At 32.4% G+C, this 12393-nt stretch overlaps 2 protein-coding genes across 13 annotated transcripts; one reads left to right on the top strand and one right to left on the bottom strand.

The window, feature by feature from the left end:
• Position 1: 1 nt before the first annotated feature.
• Positions 2 to 6026, bottom strand: LOC116851455 (tumor protein p63-regulated gene 1-like protein). 11 transcript variants are annotated; one of them, XR_004379586.1, is made up of 8 exons: positions 5515 to 5852; positions 5161 to 5368; positions 4893 to 5069; positions 4470 to 4577; positions 4000 to 4133; positions 3672 to 3900; positions 2846 to 2923; positions 2156 to 2529 (listed from the first exon to the last, which is right to left on the bottom strand). XR_004379586.1 is itself a non-coding variant. In XM_032830883.1 (7 exons), the coding sequence occupies exons 1-6, from the start codon at positions 5591 to 5593 to the stop codon at positions 3710 to 3712; spliced, it is 897 nt and encodes a 298-aa protein (XP_032686774.1). In that variant the 5' UTR covers positions 5594 to 5851; the 3' UTR covers positions 2156 to 2529; positions 3672 to 3709. The 11 variants fall into 11 exon arrangements, 10 of the variants coding, with proteins under 10 accessions (XP_032686768.1, XP_032686766.1, XP_032686767.1 ...); XM_032830883.1 differs by lacking the exon at positions 2846 to 2923 and having other exon boundaries at positions 5515 to 5851; XM_032830880.1 differs by lacking the exons at positions 2156 to 2529; positions 2846 to 2923 and adding an exon at positions 5875 to 6026 and having other exon boundaries at positions 3710 to 3900; positions 5515 to 5608.
• Positions 6027 to 7956: 1930 nt separating this feature from the next.
• LOC116851481 (FAS-associated factor 1) lies at positions 7957 to 12159 on the top strand. Of its 2 annotated transcripts, none has more exons than XM_032830924.1 (12): positions 7957 to 8127; positions 8568 to 8636; positions 8908 to 9196; positions 9306 to 9483; positions 9551 to 9827; positions 9899 to 10040; positions 10146 to 10291; positions 10383 to 10537; positions 10604 to 10799; positions 11102 to 11205; positions 11313 to 11625; positions 11811 to 12159. In XM_032830924.1, the coding sequence occupies exons 1-12, from the start codon at positions 8089 to 8091 to the stop codon at positions 11889 to 11891; spliced, it is 1989 nt and encodes a 662-aa protein (XP_032686815.1). In that variant the 5' UTR covers positions 7957 to 8088; the 3' UTR covers positions 11892 to 12159. The 2 variants fall into 2 exon arrangements, with proteins under 2 accessions (XP_032686815.1, XP_032686816.1); XM_032830925.1 differs by having other exon boundaries at positions 11313 to 11638.
• The last annotated feature ends 234 nt before the right edge of the window (positions 12160 to 12393 follow it).

The raw sequence follows: 12393 nt of genomic DNA, 5'->3' as shown, positions 1-12393 counted from the left end.
ATATAGGTCAACAAATTAAAGATTATATTTTCATACAATGTTTAAATTTTACATATGAATTATTTATATAATGCATGTGTTTTTGCAAGCAACTTATGTTTTTTCATTACTCTCATTTTTATAACGGTTTTTATATTGATAATTAAGTAACACTGTATGAATAACGATAGACATGCATTTCTGCGAAAACGTTTCGAGAACGAGATTAAATTATCGTTATCGCTATAGACGTTAATTAGCTTCTAATTGGTTTGATAATGCGAGTCCGAAATAATGAAGGAAGCAGTTATCAACCATTTCCCATTAATGATACAAACGTCAAGAACAAGGCGCGATCGAATAAATTTTCTAACAGGCAAAACGGATTACACAAATCGAAATATTACTTTTATTAATATTCTTATCTGTCAACATTTTCTTATAAATTCGATTTTATTGCATAAATAATTATGTTACGAAGAAGCCAAAGATATTGTATTGACTTTTGGTATATTCTCTGATATAATTTGATATAAACTATTAACTTCTCCGTCTTAATAGTCTACTTAAGTTTGTGTCTTGTCAATAACATTTTTCGTCAGATTTATCGTCCATAGATTTGTTTTTCTTTTTGTAGTTCGCCAATAAACAATCTAACGTGATTCGATAATCTTTAGCAATGTTTATCTGCCCCGGCTCGGAATATTTCGAATGCCATATTTCATAATAAGCGTCACTCGTAATATTGTTCAAGTATGTGATGTTAAATTCTTCTTTCAATGCAATTTTCCACACCTGAAATATATGGATACATATAGAGTATATATGATGACATTAAATCTAGTTAAGTAAATAATATCATTAATTCTTAATAAATGTGAATTGCTACTCTAGAAGAAAACAGTTATATTTCTAATTGAAAAGTACTTATTTAAAGACTTACATCATTTTCAGGTACTGGAGCTTTAGCAGGTATATTACCAAATCTGCCTTCGCCCATAAACACACGCAAATTGTACAATAAATAATTCAGCATGTGCATTTTATCAGGTTCACTGGTACTGAAAGTTACAGATACAGGCGAGCAACATGCCCCTTTCGTTGGATACATAGCACGTGTCCAGTAGCTGTCTGGTTTGTTTACACCCCATAGGAGAGTTTGTAAGGAATAACCATGAAAAGTACCTCTTAAATACTGATCTCTGGTATCAGATGGTTGTATACCCAAAGACAACAAATGTTTTCCTGTAACATACAATAAGCCAAAAATTAATATTACACACAGAACCAATTATATTAATAATAAAATAGAAATCTACAAGGAGTCAAAAGTTACATACCAAGATAATAATCTTCTTTTTTCCAATACTTTCCACCTGCAGCACATTTTTCTGAAGTATTGAACATTTTTACTACCTTACCCAATGCTCCTCTACTAAGAACATATCCAGATTGTGCAACATTGTAAGGTTGGCCCCACATAATTACAGAATGACCCAAATAATAGTTATTTCTGTGGTCTAATGGAGCAACTATATAACGCAAATTCTCTGGTATGACCATAGTATCATCCTTCACAAAAATAATCCATTTCAATTTATCCACTGCTTCATCACTCCAAATATAATTCATAGCTTCACACAGCAGTTGCCACGAAGATGTAATCTTTGTACTTATATTTATAACAGGCAGTTCTGCATTCTTCAAACGGTGTCCAAAAAAGTATATATTGTTACAGCGTTTGCCCCATGTGGCTTGAATTGATTTTCCTAACTTGAGTTTTTCTATAAAAACCACACATGTAACAGAAACTTTTTTTGACAACCAATTCCATTCCATGCTTACAATTTCCTTTGCATTATCTTTTTCTTGTGCACCATACAGATACTTATCCAGATCAATTTTATATGATCTTAAATTTTGTTGTGCCAACCAAGTATTGTATATAACATTGTTAGAATAGCCAAATGATGTTCTCTTCTCTTTTTTCCAAAATTGTAAAATAATTTTTTCATAGTGTGGCTCTTTATCTAAATAATACTCAGGCTGCCATAGTTCTTGATCAGATGTCAGTTGAGTCACAAAAATTCTTCTTAATAAATAAAATAACAGTGGAAGAACAAAGCCAATTCCAAAACCCATAAAAAATACTGATCTTTTTTTTAAAAAACGGAGACACATTCTGTTACCATATAAAATTAAATAAAGGCATGATTATTCAGCTAAATAAATGTGTTAAGGCAGCAATTAACCACTATATAGAAACTATTCCATGTTCCTGTACTTAGTCATAGTACTTGACCTTAGTTAAACTCACTTATTTCATTAATTAAAAACTTTTTTATGCATTTTCTATGCCTTGAGTTTTTTTGACTTTTAATCATTTTCCATGTTATTTGTAACATTAATTCTTCTCAAAATAAATTTGCAAAACACTGCACAGAGTTAATTTATATATTGAATATATTATGTTGCATATATACGCAGTTATTGTGTACCAATACTTTTTCTCTCAATTAGCTTTTATAACGTCCAGCATTAATATATTACCTGTAACATACATATTTCGGCGATATATGTGTCGAATAAAGTCATTGAAAATTATCGATATTTACCAGGTCATAATATATTCTCAAACATTTACATTTTAGACCATGAGATAATAGTTTATAAAGCCGCAATCGATGCTCAATCTGATATTTGTTACTATTAGTTTCATAAGGGAAACAAGAAAAATTGATCAAACTACTATTAATACAACATAATGCACAATATACTGTTATTCGCGATCTTATTGAATCAACAGGTGGCATAAATACATAAGCCATCTGTCCACGCATAACCTATAAAATTAACTGATGCTTACCATACAAATACAAATCAGCTGATGTATATGGTATAAGAAATAAACCCATGAATAAACCACAATTTTCTTTAAAGATTTCTAAAAGATATTAGACTCTTTGTTGTATATACAATAATATAATGTAATAAATTGCTAATAAATTATTTTACAATGTAATTTAATGTAAAATTCTTATTTCAGTTCATCAGATACTTATTCTATTTGCCTATTATATTAAGATACGCTACTAAATGCCACTTAAGTTCGTAAATATTTAATATTTCTTATTTATTATTAGCTCAGAAATAAAGGCATTGTATTGCACATTTGTATAGATGTAAGTACATTATATATTCTTATGACAAGAGATTACAACAGATTACTCTTACTTATAATTTTCACGTAATAATCCAGGTACCAAGTGAATTCTTAATAGAATATTTAAAAACTTTAATAACGAACTTTCGTGTTCTTATCGATAATCATAAAAAGTTTAGCACACAGCTTTAAATATAAATATATAATTTATAGTAAATATAAATATATGATATGGAAAATATATAATAATCAAGTGGTGAAAATTATTATTGTTAAAATATAGGCTTAGTATTTCACACACATAGAATATCTGACAATATTTTACGAAAATTCATTAAGTAATCCTAACAGTGTACATATAGACACTTGTGTACATATAGACACTTTAATATATAATTTATTATATAGAAGTGTGATTTTGCATTGCGATTGCAATTGCTATTCTTTTGTAAATACTGTACAAGGTTGCAAGTGTAATCTAATAGGAAAATTTTTATGAGAAGGAGAAATATTAAGCTCAAAAAAGTACCTCGTAGCGTTTGCAATCCTACAACGAGATCGAAGAACTTAAAAACTGACTTTGCCACGTATCTTAAAGAAACCTAAGCCATTCCTATTGTGCACTAAGGCACCAACTCCACAGTAATTCTCTATAATGATTGGCATATTAATAACATTGCATTCATGTGGTAATAAATTTTTCAATGTAGAATGAAAGACTTCTACGTCAAATCTCGTCTTGACGACTTCAGTCCCTGCTAAAAAGATATTACTTAATTATTAATAAGTTTTATTAGCAAATCTTTTGTTGCTTTTCTTATGACTTCATCACATTTACTGTGTAAATCAATATTTACCTTTATACCAGAATAGTGGATGACTAGAATATGTGAGCCAAGGTATATCTTTTGCAAATGGATTCCACTTTTTTATTAAAGGCAAGGGCTGTCCTCTGTTCCACATAAGTCTCATACCTAACATGTGTCGTTTCCTGAAAAATTCTAATCTTGTTCCTGCACATACTTTATAATACAAAGTATGTGAATTAATTTGATTTTATGTAACTTCATTTAAAAAAAAAATGAAGTTTGACCTTCTTTTACAGCACTTTAATACTTTTTATGTAAAATTTATTACACAAAATTGTTATGACATATTTTAAGAACATTATTTGTGGAATACAAAGCATACACTATAAAACAAATATTTTTGTATAATACAAATATATTGTATAATAATAAAGCAATACATCAAAGACAGGGACATTCAAAGCAAATTAACAAACATAGATAATGAATGAACAATTACAGATAGTAAAACAATATACCTAGGCTCAAATTGAGTAAGACCAGAACAACCTGCAACAGACGACCACTCTTGGCGTACTGCACATTGAATTATAGACGACACACCTTCCGCCAATCCACTTAATCGTCTATAAGAAGTATCACATTAACATGGACAAAAAATGCAACATGAATGTAAATGTATATTACATGCATATGCAACACATTCAACATATCATTATTAATGATTTTTTATTCAAGTATTTGGCACATAAACGAGAACACAATAAGCTTTATAATTTTTATTTTATCCAAGGAATAAATTTTTATATATTTACACATTTCAATATAAATTTCTGTCGATTTTCAATGTATATTGAAAACATCTTAAAAAGTTAGAAAATAGCATATTTAAGTTTTCAATCAGATATTTTGTTTGTAAATTACTCATTATTGAAACTCACGGTGCAAGAGATGCAGGTGGATAAATCAATTCCCCTGTCACTACTGTATCCAGCAATAATATGGGCACACGATTACAATCAAGTATTTTCAGAGAAATAAAATCATACTTTACAGAGTAAAGAGTTTTCGTTGCTAGTAGCACAAGTCTCTCCTTTTCTGTATCCCACAGACTTATTCTGTGAATAAATAAATTCTCCTCTAATAAGAATCCAAAATTGCAATAACAATGGGTACGAAAAGTTGACAATATAAATTGCCAATGCGTACTCCGTCAAAAGCCAGCTTCCTACAAGCTCCTCGTTGTTTTCCTTGATGAGCTTTTCAGTGCAGTCATGTATAGCCCTTTCTACAACTTCGTTTCTATCAGTGAAGAATGTATGAACATCTATATGCCTGAAAGGTACATTACACACGTTTCTTGAAGCCGGATCCGGTTTCGACGTGTCATCATTGTTTTCTGTCGTTGGTTTGACATCTGAAATTAAAGACAAGTTGTAGTATACTTGTAAGTGGTCAGATTTAACTTTTAATATGTATTATCTTATAGAACTTCAATTTTACTCGAATAAAACAATATTTCTTTAATTATTTTATTATTTAAAAAAAATCAACAGAACTCACTGTCAATATCTTTGGAAATTTCCAATGTAGCTTTTTCAAAATTTGCTCCAAATCCATCGTCTAAACACGTCTCTTCCATGTTTTTTTAGGTTATCTATCGCCGGAAGGTTTTTACGTTAATAATAAATTATACATAAGTCAATAATATACACACGATCCGAGAAGTCACAATACAGCAATGCGCGATAACAAAATTACTAGGACTTGAGATATAATTCAACTAATTACACAATTAATTATACAAACATATTTAACGAAACTGTTTATAAGTGACGTTTACGTTTAATCATATGCGACGCCATCATTGATAGCAGAATGAAGACGCGGTTCTACTTGAAAACACATAAAGGGGATACGCACCCACAAGAGAACAACGTACGTGTAGCTCAGCCATTCGACTGCGACGGCTAAGGTCACATGTAGGGCTGCGTTCGGAAACGTCACCCAAATATACCCGTTGCGTTGGAGTGAGCGAGATACAAGAATAAGATAAAAAGAGAGGGAGAGTATTCGAGTGACGTTTCCGACGCAGCCTAGTTCTCTTGTTATGTGCACATTCCCCCATTTGTTTCGATCCGGCTGCATTTGGTCTGTTCTTTTCAGCTGCACTGCTGAACTGGTGCAATAAGTTAAAGTGAGAGAACATATACTTGTCTCACTTTAACTTATTGCACCAGTTCAGCAGTGCAGCTGAAAAGAACAGACCAATTTTCATTCTGGGTACTTATTTGGTCTGTTCTTTTCAGCTGCACTGCTGAACTGGTGCAATAAGTTAGAATTAAAACACACGTATTTGTCTCACTTTAACTTATTGCACCAGTTCAGCAGTGCAGCTAAAAAGAACAGGCCAATTATGGACTTCTTCGGAATTAAGCTGATGGCACATAGAAAAACTTAAGCAGTAAGACGTAAGCAGTAAGCAAATTGACCAATCACAGTCATTGATTCTTCTTACGGTCCAAAAATCAACGACTGTGATTGGTCAATTTGTTTACTTCTTACGTCTTACGACTTAAGTTTTTCTGTGTGCCATGGCCCTTAATTCCGATTGGAAACATTCAGTTATTTCCTAGATTTCTATTGTCTTTTCTAGGGGAAACAGAATTATTTCGGAATTGATTCCGAAGAAGTCCATGAAGGGACGTCTACATTGGAAGTAAATAGCAAGAAGTAGGAAGTAGGAGTAAGAAATTGACCAACCACAGTCAAATGTGAGAAGAATAATCAACTATGATTGGTCAATTTCTTATTCTTACTTCCTACTTCTTACTGGGTGGGACCCGATTGACCACGATACGATTGGACACAGATTGTAATGATTGGTTCGACCTAGTAATTCACTAGATAATTCTTTTCATCGGTTGGTTGTGTCCAATCGTACCGTGGTCAATCGGACACTCCCCTTCTTACTGCTTACTTCCAATGTAGACGTCCCTTAATAGGTACCCAGATCTTTAAATTATATCGTGTAGAGATTTTCCTTGGTACCAATATTATCCCATCCACTTTTCGGGAAACTGTCACCTAACCCGATCTGAAAAACGTGTAACCAATAAAATTGTCGCCTTTCTGTAAAAACTGCAAATGGTTTGGTTGCTTTTTTCTCGGAACAAGAAATTGGAATAATCGGCCCAAAATCTACTAATCTTATAACTAAAATCAAAGTTTCCGAAACCGATTTCGAAAACATAGTAAACATAGGAGATTTTAGGTCTGTTTTTTTTTAAGCTAAACTATCTGAATTAGTTTGGTTAAATTAGAGTGAGACAGATATGTTTTGTTTTACTTTAATTATTGCTTCAGTTCATTGCTTCAAGAATAGGGCCCCTATTCTTGAAATAGTTACGTATATGTAAGTTTTACTGCGCAGGTTTAATCATACTATAAAATAGCTGCGCAATGAAAATTACGTATACGCAAAGATTTCAAGAATAGGGGCCCAGGTAGTTCAGTTAAAAAAAACAGATCTCTGGGATGCGTTCAGAAACTCTACTCGGTGAGTAGAGTAACATTTAATTAGCCAATCAGAGCAAAAGGAATTAAGATTTATTTATTATGATTGGTTTATTAAAGTAACTCTACCCATCAAGTACGATTTTTGAACATAGCCCTGGGCATAGACTGGGCTGCGTTCCAAAACTCTACTCGACAGGTAGAGTAGTATTTAATTGACCAATAAGAGCAAAGATAACTAAGGATTTCTTTATCATGATTGGACAATTAAATGTACTCTACCCGTCGAGTAGAGTTTTGAAACGCAGCTCTTGAGTTCACATTTGAGATAAATCTTTCAAACGATCTAGGCTACGTTCCGAAATTCACTGCCAATGCTGAAATTCTATAGTATACGTGACATGAGCTATAGATTTTCAGTACTGGTAGTGAATTTCGGAACGCAGCCCTAGCGTCACTGTACATATGTACATGAACTTGGTAGGCCTGGTTTAGGACGTCAATGGCTTGCAGTTGTTGTTCATGTTACTTGTAAAAGTTGTAATATAATAAAGAAGTGCTGCGAGTGTCGTGAATTTCACACGAGGTCGCCCCGTAATTCGCAATCGGAATTTTATTACGATGGCTGAAAATCGGGACGCGATATTAGCCGACTTTCAGGTAAATCTGTGATTGTAGGCTCATTATTTGCTGCACAACGTAAATGCGTTGTTAGGTTAGGGTTCTTACGTATAGATGACATTGACAATAATTGAAGACATTCGAAGTTTTAATGTAGTACTTATTTTTTCGCGGGAGCATACGAAGTATAAATGGTAGAACGTGCAGATATGCATTATTTATAAGTCATTGCATTCACATTGTAAATTTAACAAAATTCACCAAAATATCTATTTCTTTGTTAGGTCATTTTATGTGTCCCTGTTTGTTTCAAAATTTAAAAATATTTTCTAAATTAATAGCGTATTTTTGTAGAAACTTGTACAGTTGTATCATTGTATTCTTATTTATGTTCTCATCTTGCTACTTTTCTTCTTTAGATATAAATGTCATCCAAAATTACAGAAATGTTTCAAATATAAAATTGTTATCATTTATAGGCTTGCACTGGGATTGATGACATTGGAGATGCTATTGTATATTTGGAACAAACAAATTGGGATTTGTTGGTAAATATAAATATATAATTAATATAAATTTCTATATGTAATCAAGTTGTATTTGTAGTAATAATTTAATGTAAATATAACAACAGATATGTTCAGCAGAAAAGTTGTGTTGCAATTATTGTAAAATTCTTAAATCTGATTGGTGTATGCTCTTAAATTTAGCCAAGTTTAGAATATATTAATTAAATTCATGAATCTTACAATAGTTGTAAAGCAGCTTTCTCTGTTGAACACAGCTAATATATATGTATATATATATCCTTTTACTCAGGCTGCAGTCAACAAAGCTGTGCCTCAAGATACTCAACAATTACCTTCTGAAATTGGTCCAGATATAGAAATGTTGGAAGAAGTTAAAACAACACCATGTTCATCTTCATCCGTGTTACAAGCAAATCAGAATTCAAAAAAGATAGGAACAACAAAAGCAGATATAATAGAAAGTGTAAAACCTGGGACAAGTAGACCTAACAGTTGTATGAGGAACAGAATACTCACATTCCACATTTATTACCAAAATAGTGTTTATAAAATAAATATGCCTGAGTCATCCACCTTGGGTAAGAAAGATAATATATTACAGATTACATATAGATACTGAAAAGTGCCAATAATTGGCATAAATCCAGTATATTTAACAAGTTATAAATGTGAAAATATACGTTTCAGGAGATCTTAAGCAACTTATATATCAAAAAACGACTGTAACACCTTGTCTACAGCATCTTCACGGATGGATGAAAGAACCCCGAACACAAAACACATCATTGGGAACATTAGATCTGCCTAGAGAAAATACATTGCACATGTCATCATTACCGCAAGACTGCGATTTAGCTCGTGAGACGTAAGTTGTAAAATTTCACATGTGCAACTTCATAATAACTCATGAAATAATCTGCTTTTCATTCTAGCGTAAGTCTCTCGGGCCGTATGACTCAGACTTATACATTGAATATAAAGGATGAAGTGCATAATAAAACATATAAGTTGAAGTTTCCTGGCACACATACTGTGTTAGAAGTAAAGTCAGGTGTCTATTCGTTGATAGACGTGCCTGTACGGAATCAACAATGGAAAGGTTGGCCTAGTTCACTGAAAGATGACACTGTAGTATTGGCACAAAGTGGAATCTGTTATCCAGAGCATGATTTGTCTGTCGGAAAGCTTCCGGCCAAGGAAGAAAAGAAGGTAATGTTTTATTGGAATTATAATTCTCTATAATACAATTTCCTATAAAATACTTTGTGTTATTTTATTAGAAGGTTGTAAACTTGGTCGACAGCGACAGTTCTATAGATGAACCAGAAGATGTGGAAGAATTGGAAGATATTACGGAATCGTTTAATGTTGAGGACGACATTTTCATAGACGATGTTAAATCTACTAAAATAGAGCGCCTCAGTGAGTATATTAAATAAAACAAAAAACTGCTCTTTTATGGAAATTACAAGATACACACGTAATATTAATATTATAATCCAACGGGACGTTTTTCTCTATAAACAGTGCCAGAAAATGTAGTGGACGAGATAATGGGTACGTTATATTTCGCGGAGCAGTTCGAAAAACGATACGGACCGGCTCATCCGGAATTCTTTGCCGGTACATTCGAGGATGCATTGAAGGAATCGTGTCTGAAACCAGCGAAAGAGGTTTGTTCTGAATCTTGGTGTTGCACAAGTGTGACAAAGATTTGAGATATCCTAAGTATATTTGTTCCTTATGCCATATATGTCGTTGCAGAGAAAACTATTGGCTATATATTTGCATCACGATAACAGCGTATTAGCAAATGTCTTTTGTACTCAATTATTAGGCTTCGAAACGGTGCTCCAACTTCTTTCAGCAAATTTTATAGTGTGGGGTTGGGATATCACATTTGAATCTAACAAAGAAAGGTACGAAAATATAATGTCAAGCATTAGCGGAATTTGTTTCTTTTTATACATTCATTTGGTTCTTAGATTTCTCTACTCTGTAACTCAAACACTTGGTACTGTTGGTTCATTGGCTGTGACAAGTATAGACGTTGATACCTTGCCAGCTCTCATGATCATCATGAGATCTAGATCTAACACAGAAATATTTACTATTGTACACGGTAACGTGGGAGTTAATGAATTACTGACAAACTTGGTGCAAGCTGTTGATGTGTTCCAAGTAAGTGCACTTTGTACACCGTTGAAAAATATTTTGATACAATTTTAATATAAAATTTAAATACAAAGATATAACGTTGTGAATTAGAAAGCTTGATAATAAATAATTATGATCTCTCGATATTTTCTTTAAGGATAAATTGTCTTCAAATTGGTCGATAAAGATTAATTATATAACAAATAGAACGTCCACAGTGGTTCTGGAATACCTAGTATTTTAATATGTAACATGTATCTTAATGTATAATCACACGTGTATGACTATAAATTGTAGTTTACATATAATTCTTGTTCTTAAAATAGGAACAAAGGCGGGCTGATATTGGTGTTGAAGAAGAACGACAAGCCAGAGAAAGAGTCAAACAAGAACAAGATAGAGCGTATCAAGAAAGCTTGGCAGTTGATAGGTAACTGAAAACATTTGATTTATTGAATATTTAATGCTCTTATGTATATGCAGATAATGACGAATATATAGAATATGCATAATACACATTCCTAATTATATTTTTAGAGCAAAAGAAGAAGCAAAACAAATGCAAGAACAACTTGAGAAAAAGAAGAAAGAACAAGCTGAATATGAAAGGCTGGCTGAAAATGCGAGGAAAGAGGCTCATAGGCAAGCTGTAGAGTCCAGCTTACCACCTGAACCGCAACAAGAAGCGGGTGATGGCGTAATGAAAGTAAAAGTACGTTTGCCAGCTGGAAAATTTCTGGAACGTAAATTTCAGTCGGATACACCGTTGCAGACGCTTCTTAATTTTCTCATTGTGGAGGGTTATCCTACAGAGGAATATAAACTCTTGTCTAGTTGGCCTCGAAGGGATGTAAGTAGATGATGTAAGCATTTGAGTTCTTATCACATAGATATTTATTTGTATGATTCTTTATATGTCGTTTTCTCTACGAGTAAATTAAAAAGGAAAAATTCCCTAAGGAAAAAGACTTTTGTAAATACGTTGCTGGGAATATTTTAACGATTTATCAAACGTATTTTGTATTTTTGTTTCAGTTAACATCTATGGACTCAAAGCTTACTCTGATGGAACTAAAGTTTTGTCCGCAGGAAACAGTAATTCTAGAGGAACGATAAAGAATATGTAATTAAATTCAAATGTAGGAATTAAGTGTCGCGTTATTCTACAAATGTATTTATTTAACAACCTCGAGATAGTCAGCATTATATTGAGTTCTGTCTACAATTAGATTTTTACGCTGAACTTATTCCATACAATTAAATCGTATGTCGAATGTAATTTTGTTTTATAAAAGAGAGAAAAAGGAGACCGCTCTTTTCACGCATACGTATATTATACACTTTAAATTTCCAGAAATAAATTGGATGCTGAGAAAAATTACAATACAAAATTTATTAAATACTGTGATAGGCAGCCTGCATAAGATGATGGATTGTTTAGAATAATATTCAGAATTGCATTTTTGAGATGATCTTTGAAGACTATGTCTACATTTTCTTTCTATTGCCTTTCTCAGTTACCTGTCAAGTATGTGGGGTTGGCGATAAGCCTTGGACCGTCAACTTCATAAGACCTGCAAAATTCTTAATTTATCGAATTAGTTCACCACACATGTTA

Source organism: Odontomachus brunneus, unplaced genomic scaffold (assembly GCF_010583005.1).
Source record: "Odontomachus brunneus isolate Ranch 3 - 2012 unplaced genomic scaffold, Obru_v1 Obru_scaffold_176, whole genome shotgun sequence".
Taxonomy (NCBI): Eukaryota; Metazoa; Arthropoda; class Insecta; order Hymenoptera; family Formicidae; genus Odontomachus; species Odontomachus brunneus.
The sequence above is the reverse complement of the archived record's forward strand: the minus strand, read 5'-3'. Positions and strand labels throughout refer to the sequence as shown.